The following is a 20,980-nucleotide window of genomic DNA, read 5'->3' as shown; positions in this document are numbered from 1 at the left end:
TATATCTCCACACTGAGGTTGGCATAATACAGTGAAATTGTGAAAATTATGATAATGCCCTTTTAGTGTAAGAGCTGTTTGAAAAGACCACTTGAAAATTTTCCCTGTTTTGGTGGGATGGAGTTTTGGTGACATCATCATTAATAGACCATTAAGAAAGAGAGTTCCAAACCTCTACCAATGACAGCTAGTTTTCAGTTTCTCCCAAAAAGAGAAGTGTCAAAATTATTAGCACCCTTGTTTTCAATACTTTGTGCCCCCTCCCCTTGCGAGGACAACTGCACTTAGCCCTTTTCAAAAAAAAATGCATGAGATTGAAGAACACATTGGAAGGAATCTTAGACCATTCCTCCATACAGAATCTTTCCAGATTTTTGATATCCAACAGTTTGCAATTATGGACTGTCCTCTTCAATTCAAACCTCAGGATTGGTGTTCAAGTCCAGAGACTGAGATGGCCATTGCAAAATGTGGATTTTGTGGTCAATTAATAATTTCTTTGTGGATTTTGATATGTGCTTAGGGTCATTGTCTTGCTGGAAGATCCAATTGTGGCCAGGTTTTGCCTCGTGGCAGAGGCAACTGGGTTCTTTGGCTAAAATGTCCAGGTACTTGGTATAGTTTATGATGCCATTGACCTTAAAAAAGTCCCCAGCACCAGTTAAAACAAAACAGCCAGATAACATCAAACATCTACAACCATATTTTACAGTAGGTATGAGGTTCTGTCCTGCATATGCATCCTCCTTTGGCATGGCCAAAGAGCTCTGTTTTCATCTCATCTGGCCATAGCACCCAATTCCAATCCAAGTACCAATGCTGTTTAGAAAACTCCAGTTGTTCACATTTGTGTGCGTGTGTGTATGTGTGTCAATAAAGGCTTTTTATGTCAACCCTTCCAAATAGCCTATTGGCATGAAGGTGGCGTCTAATTGTAGATTTGGAGAATTGGCGACCCCAAAATGCGACCAAGTTCTGTAATTCTCCAACTGTGGCTCTCTGACATTTATTTTCTTCCTGAACCATCTTCCTCACTGTGCATGGGGACAATATACACTTGGGTCCAATACCAGGCAAGTTCACCACTGTTCCAGTAGTTTTAAACTTAATTGTTGCCCTAATTGTGGTAAGTGGTATACAGTGGCTTCAGAAAGTATTCATACCCCTTGACTTATTCCACATTTTGTTGTGTTACAGTCTGAATTCAAAATTGATTAAATTGATTTTTACACACAATACCCCATAATGACAAAGTTAACATATTTTTGGACATTTTAGCAAATAAATTTAAAAAAAAAATACAGACATATCTTATTTGCAAAAGTATTCACACCCCTAAGTCAATACATGTTAGAATCATCTTTGGCAGCCATTACAGCTGTGGGTCTTTCTGGATAAGTCTCTAAGACCTTTGCACACCTGGATTGCACAATTTTTGCACATTATTCTTTTAAAAATTCTTCAAGCTCTGTCAAGTTGGTTGTTGGTCATTGCTAGGCAGCCATTTTCAAGTCTTGCCATAGATTTTCAAGGCAATTTAAGTCAAAACTGTAACTAAGCCACTCAGGAACATTCAATGTCATCTTGGTAAGCAACTCCAGTGTATGTTTCGCCTTGTGTTTTAGGTTATTGTCCTGCTGAAAGGTGAATTTGTCTCACAGTGTCTGTTGGAAAGGAGACTCAACAGGTTTTCCTCTAGGATTTTGCCTGTGCTTAGCTCTATTCTGTTTTGTTTTATAATAAAAAACTCCTTAGTCCTTGCCGATGACAAGCATACCCATAACATGATGCAGCCACCACCATGCTTTAAAATATGAAGAGTAGTACTCAGAGATGTGTTGTGTTGGAATTGCCCAAAACATAACGCTTTGTATTCAGGACATGAAGTTAATTTCTTTGCCACATTTTTTTGCAGTTTTACTTTAGAGCCTCATTGCAAACATGATGCATATTTTGGAATATTTTTTATTCTTTACAGGCTTACTTCTTTTCACTCAGTCATTTAGGTTAGTATTGTGGAGTAACTACAATGATGTTGATCCATCCACAGTTTACTCCTATCACAGCCATTAAACTCTGTAACTGCTTTCAAGTCACCATTGGCCTCATGATAAAAGCCTTGAGCAGTTTCCTTCCTCTCCGGCAACTGAGTTAGGAAGGACACCTGTATCTTTGTAGTGACTGAGGGTATTGTTACACCGTCCAAAGTGTAATTGATAACTTCACCATGCTCAAAAGGATATTCAATGCCTTTTTTACCCATCTACCAATAGGTGCCTTTCTTTGCAACGCATTGGAAAACCTTCCTGGTCTTTGCGGTTGAATCTGTGCTTGAAATATATTGCTTGACTGAGGGATCTTACAGATAATTGTATATGTGGGGTACAGAGATGAGGTAGTCATTCAAAAATCATGTTAAACACTATTATTGCACACAGAGTGAGTCCATACAACTTATTACATGACTTGTTAAGCACATTTTTATTCCTGAACTTATTTAGGCTTAACATAACAACAGGGTTGAATACTTATTGACTCAAGACATTTCAGCTTTTAATTTTTTATTAATTTGTAAACATTTCTAAAAACATAATTCCACTTTGACATTATGGGATATTGTGTGTAGGCCAGTGACAAACAATCTAAATTTAATACATTTTAAATTCAGGCAGGGGTGTGAATACTTTCTGAAGGCACAGTATTTTTTTGTACCCATTGCCTGGTTTATGAAAAATAACTACCATTTGTCTCTTTTCATTTGTGAGTTCTTTGCCTTTCCTAATGGTGATGGATGACAAATGTATTTTACATGCATGTTACCTCATTTTAATACACCAGTGAAAAAGGATGCCATGAAATGCCACTATACAGTTCCTTAAACTGAGATTAATTTTAAAAAGTAGAACGTTAATGCAGATAAAATTTTGTTTTATCTGCATTAACATAGGCAAGACCACAGTGTCACGTTTCTGACCTTTATTTCCTTTGTTTTGTCTTTATTTAGTATGGTCAGGGCGTGAGTTGGGGTGGGCAGTCTATGTGTGTTTTTCTATGTTGGGGTTCTGTGTTCGGCCTGGTATGATTCTCAATCAGAGGCAGCTGTCAATCGTTGTCCCTGATTGAGAATCATACTTAGGTAGCCTGGGTTTCACTTTTGGTTTGTGGGTGTTTGTTTCCGTGTCAGTGTTTTTCGCCACACGGTACTGTTTCGTTTGGTCATCGTTTATTGTTTTTGTTCCTGTGTTCAGTTTTGGATATATATTAAAGACATGAACACTTACCATGCTGCGCTTTGGTCCAATCCTTCTACCACCACAGACGATCGTTACACACAGTACTCAAAGTGTCATAAATAAGCCCACAGCAGTGAACTAACACACACACTTAACTTTTTCACTCCGTACTAGCGCTGACTTTGCTGACAGCTGCTTTATTGAGGAAAAATGTACTTACTATGACTGAGATATGTGGTTGTCCAACCTAGCTACAGTTGAAGTCGGAAGTTTACATACACTAAGGTTGGAGTCAATAAAACTAGTTTTTCAACCACTCCACAAATTTCTTGTAAACAAACTATAGTTTTGGCAAGTCAGTTAGGACATCTACTGGTTCTTTGAGGAGCCCTGACTACAAGATATGCCTAAATTATGGCTGAATTTCCCTGGAAGAATTGTCTGGAAGGAAGACGTACTGGAAGAAGGAAAAGTAGTGGAAGGGGAAGGATTGCAGGATACCTTGAGGGCTCGATACTGATCAGCTGTTAAGTCATGTTCAGTGTATCATCTGACCCCGGAGACACACAGGGCTATATATAGCCTGGCTCGTAAAAACACAGAGGTGAATTTCAGAGTCTCACAGCCTCTCAGTGTGTGTGATTGAATTTTTCAATGTGTGTCTCTGCATGAGTGTGCATGTCTGAGTATATGTGTATTTGTGCACACTCAAGTCAGTCTTCGTGTTTTAGCCTGACAGAAGCGGTGGCTGGACAGCACAATGATCCATTGTCTCTGAGCCAAGCATGACTTCCTGACCGGTCAGAATTCACGGAAATAGGGGTGCAGTCCAAACAAAAACAAAGGGCGGAGACTTTGACCCACAGTCCCTTAGTATGTACCCCCTAACCCAACCTTTCCATACATGACCCTTTCAACCACAGACACACACACACACACACACATGCACACACACACATTTGTTTTACTATCCTTGTGGGGACCAAACAATTGATTCCCTTTCAAAATTATATTTTCCCCAACCCCTAAACCTAATCCTAAACCGTACCCTTAACCCTAACCCTAACCCTAACCCTAATCCCTAACACTAAACCTAACCCTAACCCTTAGTCTTAACCTTAACCCTAACATTAACCCCTAAAACTAAACTTAACCCTAAACCTAAGCCTATACCCTAACCCTAATTCTAACTTTAATTCTAACCTTAACTCTAACCCTAACCCCTGAGCCTAAAATAGCCTTGTTCTTTGTGGGGACCGGTGAAATGCCCCCACAATTTTCCTTGTTTTACTATCCTTGTGAGGACTTCTGGTCACCATAAAGATAGTAAAACCAAACACACACACACACATGCACACACATTGTCTCTGTCTGGATGGGAGTCAAACTGAGGAGATCCTCTTCCTCCTACACAAAGAGGACAAATAAATCTGAAGGGGAAATGTATGTGACACAGTGAATGGGTTCATATACGCTAGTACTAGGAACCTTCAGTATACCAGAGACCAATTGAGTCTGTCAGAGCTATGATCCCCCTCTTCCTATTTTACCACAGACGTACAATGCCATCCCATCCACAGTGTGGTTATGGCAGAGCGGTAGCTGCATAATTCTCAGACCCTGCAGGGAAACCCTTGACTCTGGGTCCGAAGAGACGTTGCCCCAATGGCACCACCATGGTCTCCCTGAATCCCCCTCGTACATCCCTCCCCTCCCCTCCCTGGCTGTCCCCTACGTTCCCGGAGAACATCTGGGTTTCATAAGGGATTCTGACTCCAGCCCTGCTCTCCACAGCTCTCCTAATGCACTTTAATAGCACGCCTGGCAAGGTAGCTCTGGAAGAGTGGCAGAGGAAAATACAGAAATTAACCATTTGTATTTGAAAAATATGTTGATGTATTTTTCCATATCCCACCAGCTTTGTACTGTATGTTTGATTGACTGTTCGAGATACAAGTTAGTGGCTAGTTTTAGAAAGGGCTGAAGAGGCTTTGAACAGACCAGTAGAGGACTGGAAAGCATGCATAGACACACATTATGCCCCCTGCCCTTGACCATGCTGCTCTTGGCCCATGCTGTACTAAAGTATATTCTTGGTATTGCTTTGTTTGGCCGGCTAAAGAGATGGTCGATGCAACATAATTCAAAACTGTTTTCATTCCGGTGATCACACACAAATAATTCATCTTAACTGAGGGATGTGGTCTGCAGGGGTGACTGATGCATACTGGTCTGCAACTTCGATTTATGCTCTGGGTGCAGGGGATAGATGATTGTATGAACATAGTGGAGCATCAGCACAACTACTCTACAATATGACTTTATTAAAGATAACCCACTAGACATAGACATCAGTTCAAAGTTTAGTTTTGATTAACATTTAATTGAATTGTCATCTAATGTGAATTCAATGTGATATCAACAAAACTGTTAAATATGTAATTGGATTTAGGTTAAAAGTTTAGGGAAAAATACAAACATTCCCAAAATGTCTTTGCGTTTATGACTTTTTGCAAATTCAATCAGTTTTATCAGTTTTACATGTTGATTCAACGTCACTGCATTGAATTTTGTTGAAATGATGTGGAAACAATGTGGATTCAACCAGTTTGTGCCTAGTGGGAAAGCAGTTTGTAATGGCCACAAGTATTTTGATGTACTTGCAACAGTGGGCACTCAATTGGAAACATGTGTGGTAGAAATGAGCAATACAGCATCACACATTAAACAATAACTTTAGTATGACAAGCCAAATTAAGTCTGAGTAGTTGTTCCTATTACAATCAACTAACAAAACGTTCATATCTTACAATTTAGCGTATTTCTACTGTAGTAAAACCATATACAGTAAGCTAGTGAAAGTGTTTCTTGGCAGACTGTAAAAACTGTGTGAAAGTAATTTCCTGAGGAGAAATCTTTTTTCTGTCTGAGAGACTTCTCATCCTGTTTTACTAGCCCACCTTCCCCTCTACCTCCCTCACTTTCCTCCTCTCATGCATACCCAAGGCCTCCCCTCCTCCTTGCTATCGGTCCCGTGTGGCTCAGTTGGTAGAGCATGGCGCTTGCAACGCAAGGGTTGTGGGTTCATTCCCCACGGGGGGACCAGGATGAATATGTATGAACTTTCCAATTTGTGAGTCGCTCTGGATAAGAGCGTCTGCTAAATGACGTAAATGTAATCTCCTCTTAAATGTAAAAATGCTCTATCTTCCTTCATCTTTTGCTCTCCACGTCTCTATGTCCGTTCATCCTCTTTTTATGCATGTCTCTTGGCTCTTCTTGTTTCTCTCTCATCTTTTTCTTCCTTTCCCTCCCTTGTTTCCCTCATTTTATTTAGCTCATGTGGCTCCCCTTAAAAGAAATGGAACACTGGTTGACAGAATTCCGAGCTTTCTTTTGGATGTTAAATTTCTGCTCAGCTCCAGCTCTCTCTCTCTCTTTCTGTCTGTGTGACTGGCATGGGTCCAGCTCTAAACCCCCTCTAGTTTCAATCTAAAATGGCTAAATCTCAACAGGAAAACAACAACAGTGTCAGCTTGAGGCCATCAAAGCAAATCACTCTTACAAACAGAGATACTCAACACTGTATACATTCCCATGTGTGAGTGCTGTGTACGCAGTGGCGACTGTGGGTGTATATGACTACAAGAGGATCCTATAATAATAAGCAGTTGTGACTGTTCCCAGGCCAGTGTGTGTGCGTGCGTGTATATGCTTGTGCATTTGTGCATTTGTGTGCATGTGTGTATATTTTATCAGCCTATGAAAGTGAAAAGCCCCCCAGTCTCTGAACTCGGCAGATTCCCGTCTTAACCTCGGAGCTTCTGGTGTGAAGAGGGCCTGCTGTTCCCAGGCTGCATCTGTACTCTCTGCATCAGGGAGTCAGATGACATCACATTGCTCATTTGTCACCAGCAATCCCCTTCAATACCTTCGATTCTAGGGTCTGTCACACTTCAGGTGGTTTGTTTAGGGGATGCATGCAAATGCACACTCATCTCATTACTGTAAGTCATGACAAGACAACTGGTATTGCATAGATACCTCATCAAAACATATTTTGCACAATAAAACATATTGGCACAGAACTCATGTCCAATTGAAAGGAAACACATGCATCCATGCATGCACACAAACAAGCACACACACACATTCCCACACTCAAAAGCCGCCAGTGGAGCTTAAAAATATATGATCCCATAAGTGGTCACAAAGGAGCCATCAGTCCTTTTCAACTCCTCTCTCATTCCCACTGTGTAAACAGTGTGTGTGTCTGTGTGCGTGTGTGTCTGTGTGAGTGCGAGTGTGAACTGTGGAGATCATACTCCATTAGTACCCAGCCACTGTAGGCTACTCTGAGGCAGATCTAATGAGCCACAACATCACACAGAGTGTATGAAGAAAAGCATAGATGTATGGATAAATGACTAAACAAGAAGTCCAAGAGAATAGCACTTCCTAAAACAGGAAAGGGAAGGAATAGATAGAAATGCAAAAAGAATGCATAGACATGCAGACCAAGACCCTTTATTCTGTATAATTTGACTGATCTATGTGTCCATTTACCATGTGTTACTACTGTATGTGTTATGCATTATTAAACTTGACTGACCCGTGACTGACTTCAGTTGCTTCTGTAAGTGGTTGATTGGATTCTGGCCTGCTGACTGGTTTATGAGTGAAGTGGGTCAAGTGGGAGCACCGATATCATCATGAGGGATCAGGACCTGAAGACCATGGGGATAGAAACTTCACAGCCACCAAAAACTACACAGAATCAGTCAGACCTCACTCTGTGACAGTCAAGTCTACACTCAAAACTTTAAAACAACAGTGCTGTATGTGCCAATGCCTCAACCAGCATACAGGGCATCCCATAAAAACGGTCCTATAAGTTTGCCAGACTTTGCCACTGTACAAAGATATCTTGGGTGATTCTGAACATCCCAACGATGTGGATATTGTTTGTTCTCACCCTCAGATCATCAGTTAATATTTTACTTCAACTTTGCACCAAGGCTTCTGGGGTTCGTGGATGTGCCTGTGGTTTCACTGACGCCCACTTCAGGAATGCCTGGCAGCTGGAGAATTGAACAAATAGAGACTAATGGCAGGAGAGGCTTTCATAGTTGCCTGGGAAATAAGTGATCAGTGGAGAAATCCATTTCCCATGAAGGGAAATGTGCCGGAACCTCAGAAGCCAATAGGGAGGGATGGAGAGAGGGAGGGAGAGGAGGAGGAGTGGGTGTAAAGGATGGATTTGGGGGCTGATGAGGTCAGACAGACTTCTGTAAATGTATGAGGACTACCAGGTCCTGTTGACAACAGCTGCAGAACATCAGTATCTCTAATTCTGAATGAGAGCATGGAGGGGAGAGCATGAGAAAAGGTGATTAAAAAGGTGAGGATTAGAAAGTTGAGAGGGTACAAAAAGAGAGGAGAGCGATGGAAAATGGCAAATAGTGTGTGAGGAATTAATTATATGTATGAGAAAGTGTGAGAGGGAGAAAGAGTAAAAGCCTTCCTTTAGGGACCAATGTCTGTCCAGGGTCCAAAACTGTCATGCTCTTTTTTGTTGAAGAACCGGCATACTCAGCCCAAGACTGTTTTCCTTGGGATAGAGTGGAGTGGGTAATTGTGAGGGAGAAAAAATAAGGAAAAGAGGGAGAGAGGGAGGGAGGGACCTGACTAAGAGAGAGGGTTGTATGAGTAAGGTAAATCAAGGTTCCAAACTATGCCTCATCGTTCTGGTCTCAGAGTGTCTTCGGTGTCTGATATCCTTACACCCCCTCTTCTTTCTGCCTTCTAACTTCAGCCCAGTGGTATGTGGTTTTGTGTTTTGGGGACAGACATGAAATGCAGCACATTGACCCCCAGACACTCCAGAGCTGCTTGCCTTCCTGCGGATCGCCTGATGGTTTGAGAAACAGCCAACAGCCCAGGTCACCAGGGCTCAAGGAGTTTTACAAGATTAGCCCAATCACTAACCACTTTGGAATTTGGAAACTATTTGCTGGCACATCAAGGCTTTGTCGATTCTTGGGCATTCCTGACGAGGCTGTATCCTTTTGGAGTGTCCAGCAGTGCAACCCCCTGCCCACCCCCCTAACTCCCTCCATCTAACTCCCTGTTCCAAGCTCTTGCTGGCTGGGATGGATGGCAATGCTATGTAGACATCAAGACCTACAATCTAGGGGAAAAAGGGTTCCAAAATGGTTCTTCGGGTGTCCTCATTGGAGAACCCTTTTCGGTTCCAGGAAGAACCCTTTTTGATTCCATGTAGAACCCTTTTGGATTCCATGTAGAAACCTCTGTGGAAAGGGTTCTTTCTACATGGAACCCAAAAGTGTTCTACCTGGAACCGAAAAGGGTTCTTCAAAGGTTTCTCGTATGGGGAGAGTCAAATAACCATTTTAGGTTCTAGATAGCACCTTTTTCAAGAGTGTACAAATAATTAGTGGCACGTTTTTGTATTGGCCTAAAAAACATCCTAACTTCAGGAACTAAAATAAAGAGAACGTATCAATTGAATTTAAAAGCCGGAGTTGATTAACAACCACATTGTATTTGTTAATGAGAAAAGAAAATACAATTCATTTATGCATCATAAAGGCGTTTGCTGCTGCAACAGTACAGCGATTACTGTGCATAAATGTTACAAGACTTCCAAGTCCCCTCCCAATTTATTTCTTACGGTGAACGTTTGTTGAAGGCGTCATTCAAATCCTGATTTTACAACTGTTTTGTCGCTCACGTTCCTGCGGCGCAACCCTGTATCTCCTTCTCATCTTCCAGCGAAACAATTTCTAAGCAGCATCGCTACACCTCTGCACAGCACATTATGGACTTTACTGGAAACATTTTAATACATCGAAACATATCAAAGAAGACAAGGGTGGCACACATTGAAAATACTATTTTCTATATACCTTTTCCCTTTATAGCTTATGGAGCGATAGCGAACTTTCAGCGGATTTTATGGTAAGATTACATCGGAATAAATTATTACACTGTCTGTACTTCGTATGGAAATTACTTTATTCATATATCTTTATCCTAACTGCTGATACATTATTATTGTAGGCTAATGCATAAATAAACTGTAAAGTAAAGACAAATTTAAACAATTTGTTTTCAATTTAGTTGCTGATGGTGGGCGTTATGTACTGGTATAAGTCACGTTGATCAGTCCCTTAAATTTTGTATAAAATCTGTAACGTATAGTAATTTTCTACATCGAGACAAGGTAGACTGTCGGATATTCTAGACAGGAGTCTGGATCCGTTGTGTGCATGGAGCGCATAATTGTGCGTAGAGAGAGAGAGCTGACAGTGGCGCATAGCTGGGGACAGGGGGACCAGTGCACAAGGTGACCGCCACTTAGTGAATGTTCTCAGTCCAGTTACCAAAATATCATTAGAAATTCACATTGTTATTGTGTTTCGGTGATTATAATTTCAAGTAGGCTACAGGAAGGTAGGCTAATTATTTTGGAGTCATAAGTCATCTCTTATGCATCAATGTTTCATTGTGAGTGTTTGTGTGCGCGTGTGTGTCACCAACAAGGGAAGCTATGGAAATCCAATCTCTGCGGGAGATAAAGTTGTGTTTGTGTTTTGATATTTTCTTTCTCAAATCCAATTTCTGGCCCCTTACATACATTCTCAACATCCCCAGGTGCATACTGTAGAATGAACCTAAAACCAGACCACTCATCTTGGCTGCATGTACATGTTTAAGAAACTGTAAATCAGGGTTAACTTACAAAATGAGGTCCAAGTTGATTAACATTGATTGATTTCCTCTGAATGTGTGCACCCCTACATCAGGAAATGACTAGCCACTGCCAGTATTCAGCATAATGTGTAAATAGAACAAGAGTAACCAAAAGCCTAATTCATTGTCCTGTAACGCTTTGAATATGTAATTCTAACTCAATGCTCTCTCATATAAATTCTACAGGGGTTAATTATTTCACAAACAGGTGTCTTAAAATCTCTGCGGCTTTCAATTGGACCTCAAGAAACCCAATACTTCGAAACAGTGAAATCAATTGGCTACTGCTGGTGTGTCATGGCACAACTGTACTGAGATGCTAGCATCACAGGCCAGTGAATAGTGAGGCTTACCTCACACAATCACTCTGCTAATAACTGATCTGAGAGCAGCAAGAAGGGAGCAACAGCAAAACACTCATCATAGGAGGTTCCCTTATAGCGACATTTCTGATGGTATTTCTGTAAATGGCCTCTACTTATATTTGCTATGTGAAAGTTTAGAGCGCAAACACTCTGGTCTGGTGGTCTAACATGCTAATTGAAATGGAATAGGGATGTATTTACACTCCACTGTTGTTCTGACTTATTGCCCCTCTGTTGTGTTAACATATGGTCAAGAAGACACTGGTTAATGACGAGAGAAAGTGTTGGGAAATGAACATCTTTGGAGATTTATTTGAGCATTAGGCAATGCAGTGTTGAAATGTTGCAATCTACTGCATCAAGGGAATTATGGGGAGGGAGGACTATACACACACACACACACACACACACACACACACACACACACACACACACACACACACACACACACACACACACACACACACACACACACACACACACACACACACACAGTCACCACACCACTAGGGGTCCTGGCAGACCTTCTATAGCCACGTCGCAAAAGTAGATCCTAGTAAACTAAGTGACAGTATTTGGAGTCATGCGTCTTAACCCACAGCCTGGTGGTGCAATGCTCTAAAGCAGGGATCATCAACTAGATTCTGCTGTGGGACGTTTTTTTCTTGAGCAGATGTATATTTTTAGAATAAAACAAAATAATTTCAAACGTTGCTTACATTTGTATATGATCACGTGTCTCTCTATAATGTGTGGGAATACCTGCAAACAGATTTGCAAAATTAAAATCACTTGGAGCTGATTTCCTCCTTTTTTATGTCAATCAATTATTTATTTTTCTTCATAAATCTTGGGGGGGGGGGGGTGAAAACCCACGGGTGCGGTTGAAAGGGACCAGGATTCTCCAGTGGAAGCAGCCTCAGAGCTGACCCACTGTGGCAGAACCGTCCCAGTGCAGAGCTCAGTTCTGCAATTTGCGGGCTTTGTGGTACCAGCTGTTCCTCTGAAGACTTAAACCCATTTACTGGGCAAGCAGGACACAGAGAGTGGAAAGAAGAAAATAAATAAAGAAAGAAAGAAAGAAAGAGAGAGAGAGGCAAGGAAAGAGTGACGAGAGAGAAAAAAGAGTAAAGGGAGACAGAGAATGAAAAAATTGACAAGAAAGGGAGATTAAAAGTGTTTCCATTCAGAGCTTTAGGTCCTTTATTTGACTGCCATAATGAAGGCTGTCTTCCCCTCACACACTGCTCCCATTACAGTTTCAGATCGCCATGTCTCCCTCCCTCCCTCCCTCCCTCCCTCCCTCCCTCCCTCCCTCCCTCCCTCCCTCTCCCCCTCCATAGTTTAGATATAATCAGACAGGCTGCCCTCGCCAGCCTTGCGGCATAACTCATCTTGTTTACGGATGTGTGCCGGTACAATTAAATAATAAACATAATGTTTAGCAGAGCCATGTATCTCCCTGTGCGTCTTTAACCAGTCCATGTACTGTATACAGAGCCTGCAGTGGATTCCTGATCTGCAGTATAGGGTTTATGAGCACAGAGGCATCTAAAAGCTCACAGAAAGTTGTGGAAATACTGAAAAAGAGAGGGAGAGATGGGACCGTGTAAAATGTCAGGGTAGGAGAAGGAGGGAGCCATTTAGTGTGAAATTAGGAGAGCTTGTAGAGGTGCTATAAGAGACAGAGACACCCACTGTAAACGATAGGAGTGGCAACTAGCCAGGGACAGGCATCCCTTTCAACAGATTGGTTTTGACGCAACAGGCAACCAGCCAGCATCGACCGTCCCTCCTCCCTGCCACTCGCACGCTACCGTCGCAGACGACTAATCAGCCTCTTAATTGAATTGCAGCTAATCGTTAATGAGAAGACGAAACAGTACAGGCGCCAACGACAAACATCCTCAGTCCTCCTTCCCCCTTTCCTTCCCCCACTATCCTAAGCCCGAGTAGCAGCAGCCACAGGTACCTCTACTCTAACCACTGTACTCCAAATGAGACACCACGTCACACTGACAGGCCATGACACTAATCCTCAGAGACGCTGTGGAGCAGTCAGCCAAAGCCACATGGGGCTAAGTTAGGTGTTCACTTCCTCAGCATGCAGGACGAACATGGCAGACTAGAGTGGGCCTACATAAACATGGCTACCTTGTACCTACACAGTCCTGAAGTGCCTTAAATACAGTTAGTGGTGTAAAATTAGAGGTACATTGTAACTCTAGAATACAGAAGTATGTCATTCCGCATTCTTCCTAGGGTGTCAGTTTAGTTAAGAGGGTTTGAGACAAACCTGACAATTAAACAATTAAGATTCTATGAAGCAGGGATCATCAACTAGATTCAGCCGCGGACTGACTTTTTTTCTCGAGCGGATGGTCAGGGGGCCGGAACATAATTACAAATAATTTGTAGACTGCAAATTGACCACAAGAAGCCTGAAAAACTATCATGTTTGACCAAAACATAATCACATTACATTTTTATTAAATCACACATCTCTCTATTGTGCATGGGAATACTTTGGAACAGATTTCCAAAATCATTTGGAGCTGATTTTCTGGTGTTTTTACAGTATTTTATGCTTTTGTTTTGCTCAGAAAACGGGAGGACGAATAAAATCACCTGACCAGCGGACCGCAAGTTGGGGAACCCTGCTGTAAAGACCTCTGTGAGAAGTGGTCTTGTTGAAATGGATATATTGCATTTGGAGTCTGGCAATGACATGCAAGGCTCTCTAAAATGTGTTGTAGTGCTCTCTTATTTTGGAAAACAACTCACATACCAAAAGAAATACATTTTATGACCTGTTGGCCGTAAGAAGTGACTCATGAGCCAAAACTGAGTGAAAAGAAACATTCCCAAAATAAGTCAATCTAGATGTTCAGCAACCGGAATCATTTATGTGACCCCATTTATGTGAGTCCTATTAATGGTTGCCTTTTCTCTAACTCTGTAACTCTCCGTGAAGTCTTCTCCAGGCAGCCCTGACGTGGTCTGAATGAAGAAAGAGAGAGGAGCCACTTACCTGTATCTCAAAACACTATCTGGATTGTGGGAGGCAGAGAACAAGAGAGGAGAGGGAGGAATGGAGAGAGGGATTAGAAACTAATCCAGGACACAGCCAATCCCAGAGGAGCTCCTTTTCTTCCAAGACGCAGACAAAACAGTCGCACGGATTACTGCACTTTAGTGTATTGTCTTTTTTTTTAAAGCATTATCCCTTTTGTATGGTGTTTCATTGTCCCTAAATGCCTGGTGTCCCGGTCCTGTGGTAAATTTGCTGAACTGTACAACAAAGGATAAAAGAGGACAACAGTCCTGATGAGAGGGGAGCGAAGTGACAGGATGTCCCATGGACTGTGTGGTGCCACACGCAGATAAAGCTCTTTAGTGGAGACGACATGTGTGAACGGACCCCATGCTCTTTCTGCTGGGTCTCAGAGGGACTGAAAGCTGACACCCCTGTGGACGGTACATTCAGGATCAAACTTCTATGAGGGAATACTAAAACGACTGAGTGGCTAGTGAGTGACAGGTTGGAGATATTTTAGTTGTTGATTACAGGGGAGTATAAGGTGAGGTTGCTTTCAAAGCAGGATTACAAATTAGTTTCTGGAAACACTTACTGTATCTGAAGGGAAGAAGGACTTGATTGAGGAAACCTGCGGCAGCCTAGAAACCTCCATCATTAACTGGAAGGACCTGAGTTGTCAGTTAAGTGACTAAGTATCAAGTGTGTGTTTTGGTATTTGAGTGCAGTGTGTTCATGTGTGTAGGTGCATTAGAGAAGATTATTAGATGACAATCAAAGGTGTCAGCCTATTGAGTCACTCCTCAATAAGCCATATCTAAAGTGACCTGGTTGGTGAGAGTTGTTGTCTTGGTGTTGAAGCCTGTAGCGGTAAGAAGAGAAAGCACTGGGTGAGAGTGAAGTGGTAATAAAGGGTGTTTTAAAGCTGACATAATCCCATTACAGTTCCTTAACAAGTTATTTATAATCTCCAACATGTTTATTGGACAGAGCACACAGCCTGACTCCTATCTACTGTACTGTGCCAAGTCGAGAAGGAATTTTAACTAGGTTTACAGAAAACATAAATATTTCTTCTCATTTTACGAGGATCTCGTAAACCTCTGGCAAGGTGATTAGTGTCTAGACGGGTGGGATGTTCGTTAACTGTTTGTAAACAAGACCTTGGATGGTTTTCACAGAAAGGGGTCTCTAGGTAACACTGCTGGCTGTCCAGCCTTGACAGAAGACATTGGTGCTCATTTTAAAGGAGGTAGGTATAGACTTCAGTTTGGACTGATCCTAAAAAGAGAAGAACAATAATATTTTTTTGTAACGCCTCATTGCTTAACTTTGAGAGGGAAGTTTAAGGACCTGTATATTTGTGTTGCTGAAGGGAAAGGTGCATTTAAGTGACCTAATTATAGAAATTGTTGTGCACGTCTAAGATTGATTTAGCTCTAGAAACGTTCACAGGTATGAGCTTGCCAACAGAGAGAGCATCATAGTTATATTGTTAGTGTTCACAAGCAGAAACACAAGTTCAAAATAACAGTCAGGCACTACTCCAATCCACAAAGAGTGAAATGTATTTTGTCTGATCGACAGAATATGAGCATCTCTTGGTATTCTCTCACTCTTTCACTGCACAAATACTGGATGAGTTATCTTTCACTGTCAGTATATATTTGGAGCCGCAACTGGATATATTTTCTGAACTGACATTCAAAAACCCACCGTCTGGAAAAAGCCTAGTGGATCCCAAGCTCTCAGACCACGTAGGCTGTGGTTATTCCAGAATCCCTGGGATGTGTCATTCCTCCTCTTTTTATTCCTCATGACTGAAAGCTGCTGGGAAGGAGGACAGGATTTCTTTGAGGCTGGAGTCATTCTAAAGCACAGAATTGGCCCTGAGAGAGAAAGCTTTGAATGTTGACTGACTCCAATAGATAACCATCATTCAGCTGAAAACTTCAGTGGGACTTCCTAAAGCCAAACTGCAGGCTTACGCTCGATGAATAGCTGGCACTTGCTGCCGTGTGGAGAATGTATTCTACACACATTCTCAGCACACAATTTGTGTTTTTCTTTTTTTTAAGGATCCAGAAAGTTGTTTAAGTGTCTTTTAACACTCATTTTACATTGGAAAAGTTGACTGATTTCTTACTGAATTTTTTATCCCCCTGATTAATTATATTTAAAGGGTATTCATCTCTGCTACCATGAGTCTGGGAAAACTGCCAGGGATTAAAGGCCTAGTGTCAGGCTCTCAGGGGAAGAGGCGCTTTAAGAGCGAACTCTCCGTGGACATGATCAGCCCACCGCTACCAGATTTTCGCCACACCATGCACGTGGGCCGTGGTGGCGATGTGTTCGGAGACACCTCCTTCCTTAGCAATCATGGGGGCAAAGGGGAACCAGTGAGCCCCGATTCACCCACCAGCAGCACAAAGACCACCCGCTTCTTCTCCCGCACCCTGAGGCATGTACGCCGGTCCCCTGTGCCCCGTGCCAGGATCGGTTCCCGTGACCTTTCACCCCCACCGCCTCCTGTCTCACCCATCATCAAGAACGCCATCTCACTGCCCCAGCTGAACATTGACATGCCCAACGGCTACCAGAGGGTGCTATTCCCCAGCTCAGTGAGCTCCCCAGATGCCTCCCTCTACAGCTACGGTAAGAACATCTGTAATGGGAAAAAGCACATATTGCACACACACACACACACACACACACACACACACACACACACACACACACACACACACACACACACACACACACACACACACACACACACACACACACACACACACACACACACACACAGGTTGCCATTTCCTCTTCTCAAACCACCAAACAGTCAACAAACAGATCATTTTTTTCTGAGTCATCTGCAATTACCTTGGTTACACCTGTGCACAATTACGCCTATAAACACAAACAAACACAGCTGGGGAGAGAAAGATACCGAGAGGGCATTTCCTGTCATGTTTAGTGTTTGTGTGCTGCTTGACTGCACCGCATAAACCCAACACTCATCATCTCCCTTTTAAATCACTGCTGGTACAGCGAAACTGTGTGTGTGTGTTCAGGGGTAGGGGTTTTTAGAACGGTATGTGGGATGTCTGGAATTCCCCCCAGCCACTGGAATAGTTACCCAACTCAGATGGAATGTACCCAAATAAAGAGAACCAACAGAGGGCACAGAGAGCTAGATGATCTGGGGGATCTGTGATGTACATGTTCATTTGTATATTCTGGTCATTTCTTTAGCTCTTCTTTCTTTCCTCTCCTGTCCCATTTTCCTCTCATTCCTTTTCTACTCTCCACATCATCAACTTTTGAAAAACTTTAAGTTCCTTTCTCTTTCCCACTCTGTTACCCTCTTTATATGTCTTTCTGGGTCCTCCTCCCACTTCTCTTTCAGTAGCGGCTGAGAACTGTCCACTGTGCATAAAACCAAGCCCCCCCCCCCCACCCCAGGGAGCATTCAGAACCAGGAACCAGTGAAGTCATGGCACTGTGGAATGTGTGTGGGTTGGGCTGGTGCTCTGAAAACACTAAACACCTTGCTTGTTTTATACTGTCACCCTCTGGCCAATGTGGCAAACTGCAAGGCTCCCTGACATTATTTTCAATGCACTTCTTTGAAAGTTGGTTTCTCTGTCTTTCTCTGTCTATTGAAAGTAATTTGATATTATACTGTATACTTTTTCAAGGCATGAACTGTTCTAAAAATGTTTTACATTTTAATATGTTTGTCTCCTTCCTGTCTGCAGGTCTGCAGTCTGGTTTCGTCACACTACCCCGCCACTCCCGCCTTGATAAACAGCTGCAGGACGGCACCGGACTGTTCGCTCAGAACTTTAGCTGTGGCTCGCTCCCAGACAACGACGGCTTCGCGCTGACGCGCTCCGACTCCTTCACCTCTTTCACAGTGGACCTTGGCCCCTCCCTCATGAGTGAGGTTCTGGGCATGATTGACAGCCCCAGTTGCCTCACTATGCCCAATCACAACTGGGAGTTGGGGGAAGAGGAGGAAGAGGAGGAGCAGAGCTCTGTGTTTGAGCTGGCTGTTCAGAGCCCCATGCTAAGCTCATCAAACCCTTCCATGTCAAGCACTCCGCTCAAAATGAATGTGAACAACAGGGGGCGCTCTTGCAGCTCAGAGTGGGCAGAGGGAGAGGAGGAGGATGAGAGGTCTCTTAAGACGCCAGACGCATCTATGGGGTCTCCTACACAGGTAGAACCAGTTATGGAAGCTGAGAGGTTCCAGAGGGCAGCTGACGTGCTGGCGCGTCACTACGGGGGAGGCTCCTTCTCCAGGAGTCATCGCAGCGATTCTGCCTCCTCCTCCTCACCCCTCAGCCAGCCTAAAGCCCCCTACGCCTTCCCTGAGGAAGAGGAGATCAAAGTCTGAAACATTTACCAAATGTCTATCCTTGTGAGGAGAAGAACCCTTTTGATCATTAGACTACTTACTGGGTGACATTGGTTCTGAATCCTTGCACTCAAGACCTTCAGAGGGATCCATGTTTTTCTATAAACCTTTTACATGAATGATTTGAATTGGAAAGCTCCTCCTCATAACGATAAGAGCTCTCTTGTCTACCATCTAACAACTGGATCAATACTGTCTCTTGTTCAGTTCTAGAGAAGCTTGTGTAGAGTTTCTCAGACATGATCTGACAGCAACATTGGACAGGGTACATATAAAAAACAACCTTTAAAACATGACAGGTTTCATTATATCTTCATAAGAAATATACCTTATACTAAGCAGATCCCATTAAACTGTCATTACATTCTGGGATGGATCAATCTCTTGATATTGCGCAATTCTGTGCTATAGCAGCTGCAGTACAACAGTCACACAAGATATCGTACAACAACCAGAAGGAAGTACACAGGGATCATGAGCCAAGGCTGTCTGTCAAAAGCACTCATAGTGGTCATTCACAGAAGTAAGGAACATAATATGTTTTATTTTTAGAAGACAAAGGTAGGATTTCCAGCCTAATGACACACTCCTTCTGTGAAAAGGATTGAAAGGGGAAATAAAACATGACTATCTGCAAAACTATTTGTCACAGTATGTGGATACTAAAGGGACAATACATTTTGTTTTGTTTGATTTTGTTTCTATCCACCTGACCTAAATTGACATATCTTCAGTGACAAAATCATCTATGTTTTTTATTCAGAGTTCCGTGGTCACAGTTTTTACTTTCAGTTAGACCTAACACAAAGCCAGTTTCATCATTTATCATTTCCTGAGAAAAGTTTGAAAGGAATAAAGCTTTTCTCACTAATATCTGGAATAATATCTGAGATTGCACTGCATGCTAAAGTTGAAATGAAGGGTGTGTCCTGTAAAATGTATCAAACTAATTTGGGTTACACAGCCCCATAATCGTTTAAACCTATAGCTGCCTTACAGTGATAGTTATTGTCAAGTACTTTTTCCAAGTATGTTTGTTCTCAGTGTTATGTTCATACATGTGAGTATACTTTTTTTTAAATAACAAGGAAAAAAATGCATTGTCATACATGAAGGTAATCAAATTAAGTTGAATATTAGCTATGTTCATAAGACTACAGGCACTCTACTTAAAATGACCAGTACAGACTTGTATGTGATGTCACATATGAATACAGTATGTATACGGAATAAAATATGACTGTATAATTTCATCCATTTACCAGTAGCTGTCGTAGCAGTTATATTCTTAATAAATACAGTTTTTTAATAAGCATGGTTCTGTCCTTTTTGACACATTGAGTGGATAAAGAAAATATACAGAAACAAGCAACAGTGATTTTCAACCAGGAATGGATATTCACTATAGACCAGAGGTAACTTGATTCAGCCGTGGGACAATTTATTTCTGAGTGAATAGGGGGCCGGAACATAATGATAATAATTTGTACACTGCAAATTGACCACAAGTAAGACCAGACAGATATTGTATTTGGAAATAACATTATCATTTCATACCATACATTGAGACACTATCACGTGTCTCTCTACTTATTCAAGGGAATACCTGGGAACAGATTTACAAGATTAACATCATAATTTGTACTAAAAACTACATTAGACATACAAAGAAGGCACTATATTACTATATTGTCCCTTCATTCAGATGTAGAAGCTAAACCCTCAAATTCCACTTTCTGAGATCCCAATGACTAAGAATGAGGACTCAGAGCAGAGACACAGCATCTCTTCCTCTCTCTGTCAACTACTTCCTGCACACACACACCTGAGGTTATCTTGGTGCAAGTAAGATGACATTCCACAAAAGCATTCACAGACAAGCACATGTATAAACACAAATGCACTTTTACATCTACCCACCACAGCCACACACACACAATGCTATGCAATTTCTCGGAGCAAACGAAACTCATTATCCTTGTAAACCTGCTTTATAAAGGTGAGTCATTCAGAACAAACTCTGTCTTCATCATGTGACAGGGTGGGGGAATGCATTCTCAAAGGGCTACAGTTGAAGTCGGAAGCTTACATACACCTTAGCCAAATACATTTAAACTCAGTTTTTCACAATTCCTGACATTTAATC

At 42.1% G+C, this 20,980-nt stretch overlaps 1 protein-coding gene across 1 annotated transcript; it reads left to right on the top strand.

Moving 5' to 3' along the window:
* Positions 1-9,957: 9,957 nt before the first annotated feature.
* On the top strand, positions 9,958-20,146 carry LOC120037835 (cdc42 effector protein 1-like). The gene is made up of 3 exons (XM_038983808.1): positions 9,958-10,214; positions 14,349-17,066; positions 18,173-20,146. The coding sequence occupies exons 2-3, from the start codon at positions 16,613-16,615 to the stop codon at positions 18,811-18,813; spliced, it is 1,095 nt and encodes a 364-aa protein (XP_038839736.1). The 5' UTR covers positions 9,958-10,214; positions 14,349-16,612; the 3' UTR covers positions 18,814-20,146.
* The last annotated feature ends 834 nt before the right edge of the window (positions 20,147-20,980 follow it).

This window comes from Salvelinus namaycush, chromosome 3 (genome assembly GCF_016432855.1).
Source record: "Salvelinus namaycush isolate Seneca chromosome 3, SaNama_1.0, whole genome shotgun sequence".
Classification (NCBI taxonomy): domain Eukaryota; kingdom Metazoa; phylum Chordata; class Actinopteri; order Salmoniformes; family Salmonidae; genus Salvelinus; species Salvelinus namaycush.
The sequence above is the reverse complement of the archived record's forward strand: the minus strand, read 5'-3'. Positions and strand labels throughout refer to the sequence as shown.

What these genes read in the sequence shown, in the direction of transcription:
- LOC120037835 (XM_038983808.1), top strand. Translation starts at nt 16,613, where the DNA reads ATGAGTCTGGGAAAACTGCCAGGGATTAAAGGCCTAGTGTCAGGCTCT. An exon ending in TGCCTCCCTCTACAGCTACG is followed by an intron (nt 17,067 to 18,172) that starts GTAAGAACATCT and finishes TCCTGTCTGCAG; the next exon opens with GTCTGCAGTCTGGTTTCGTC.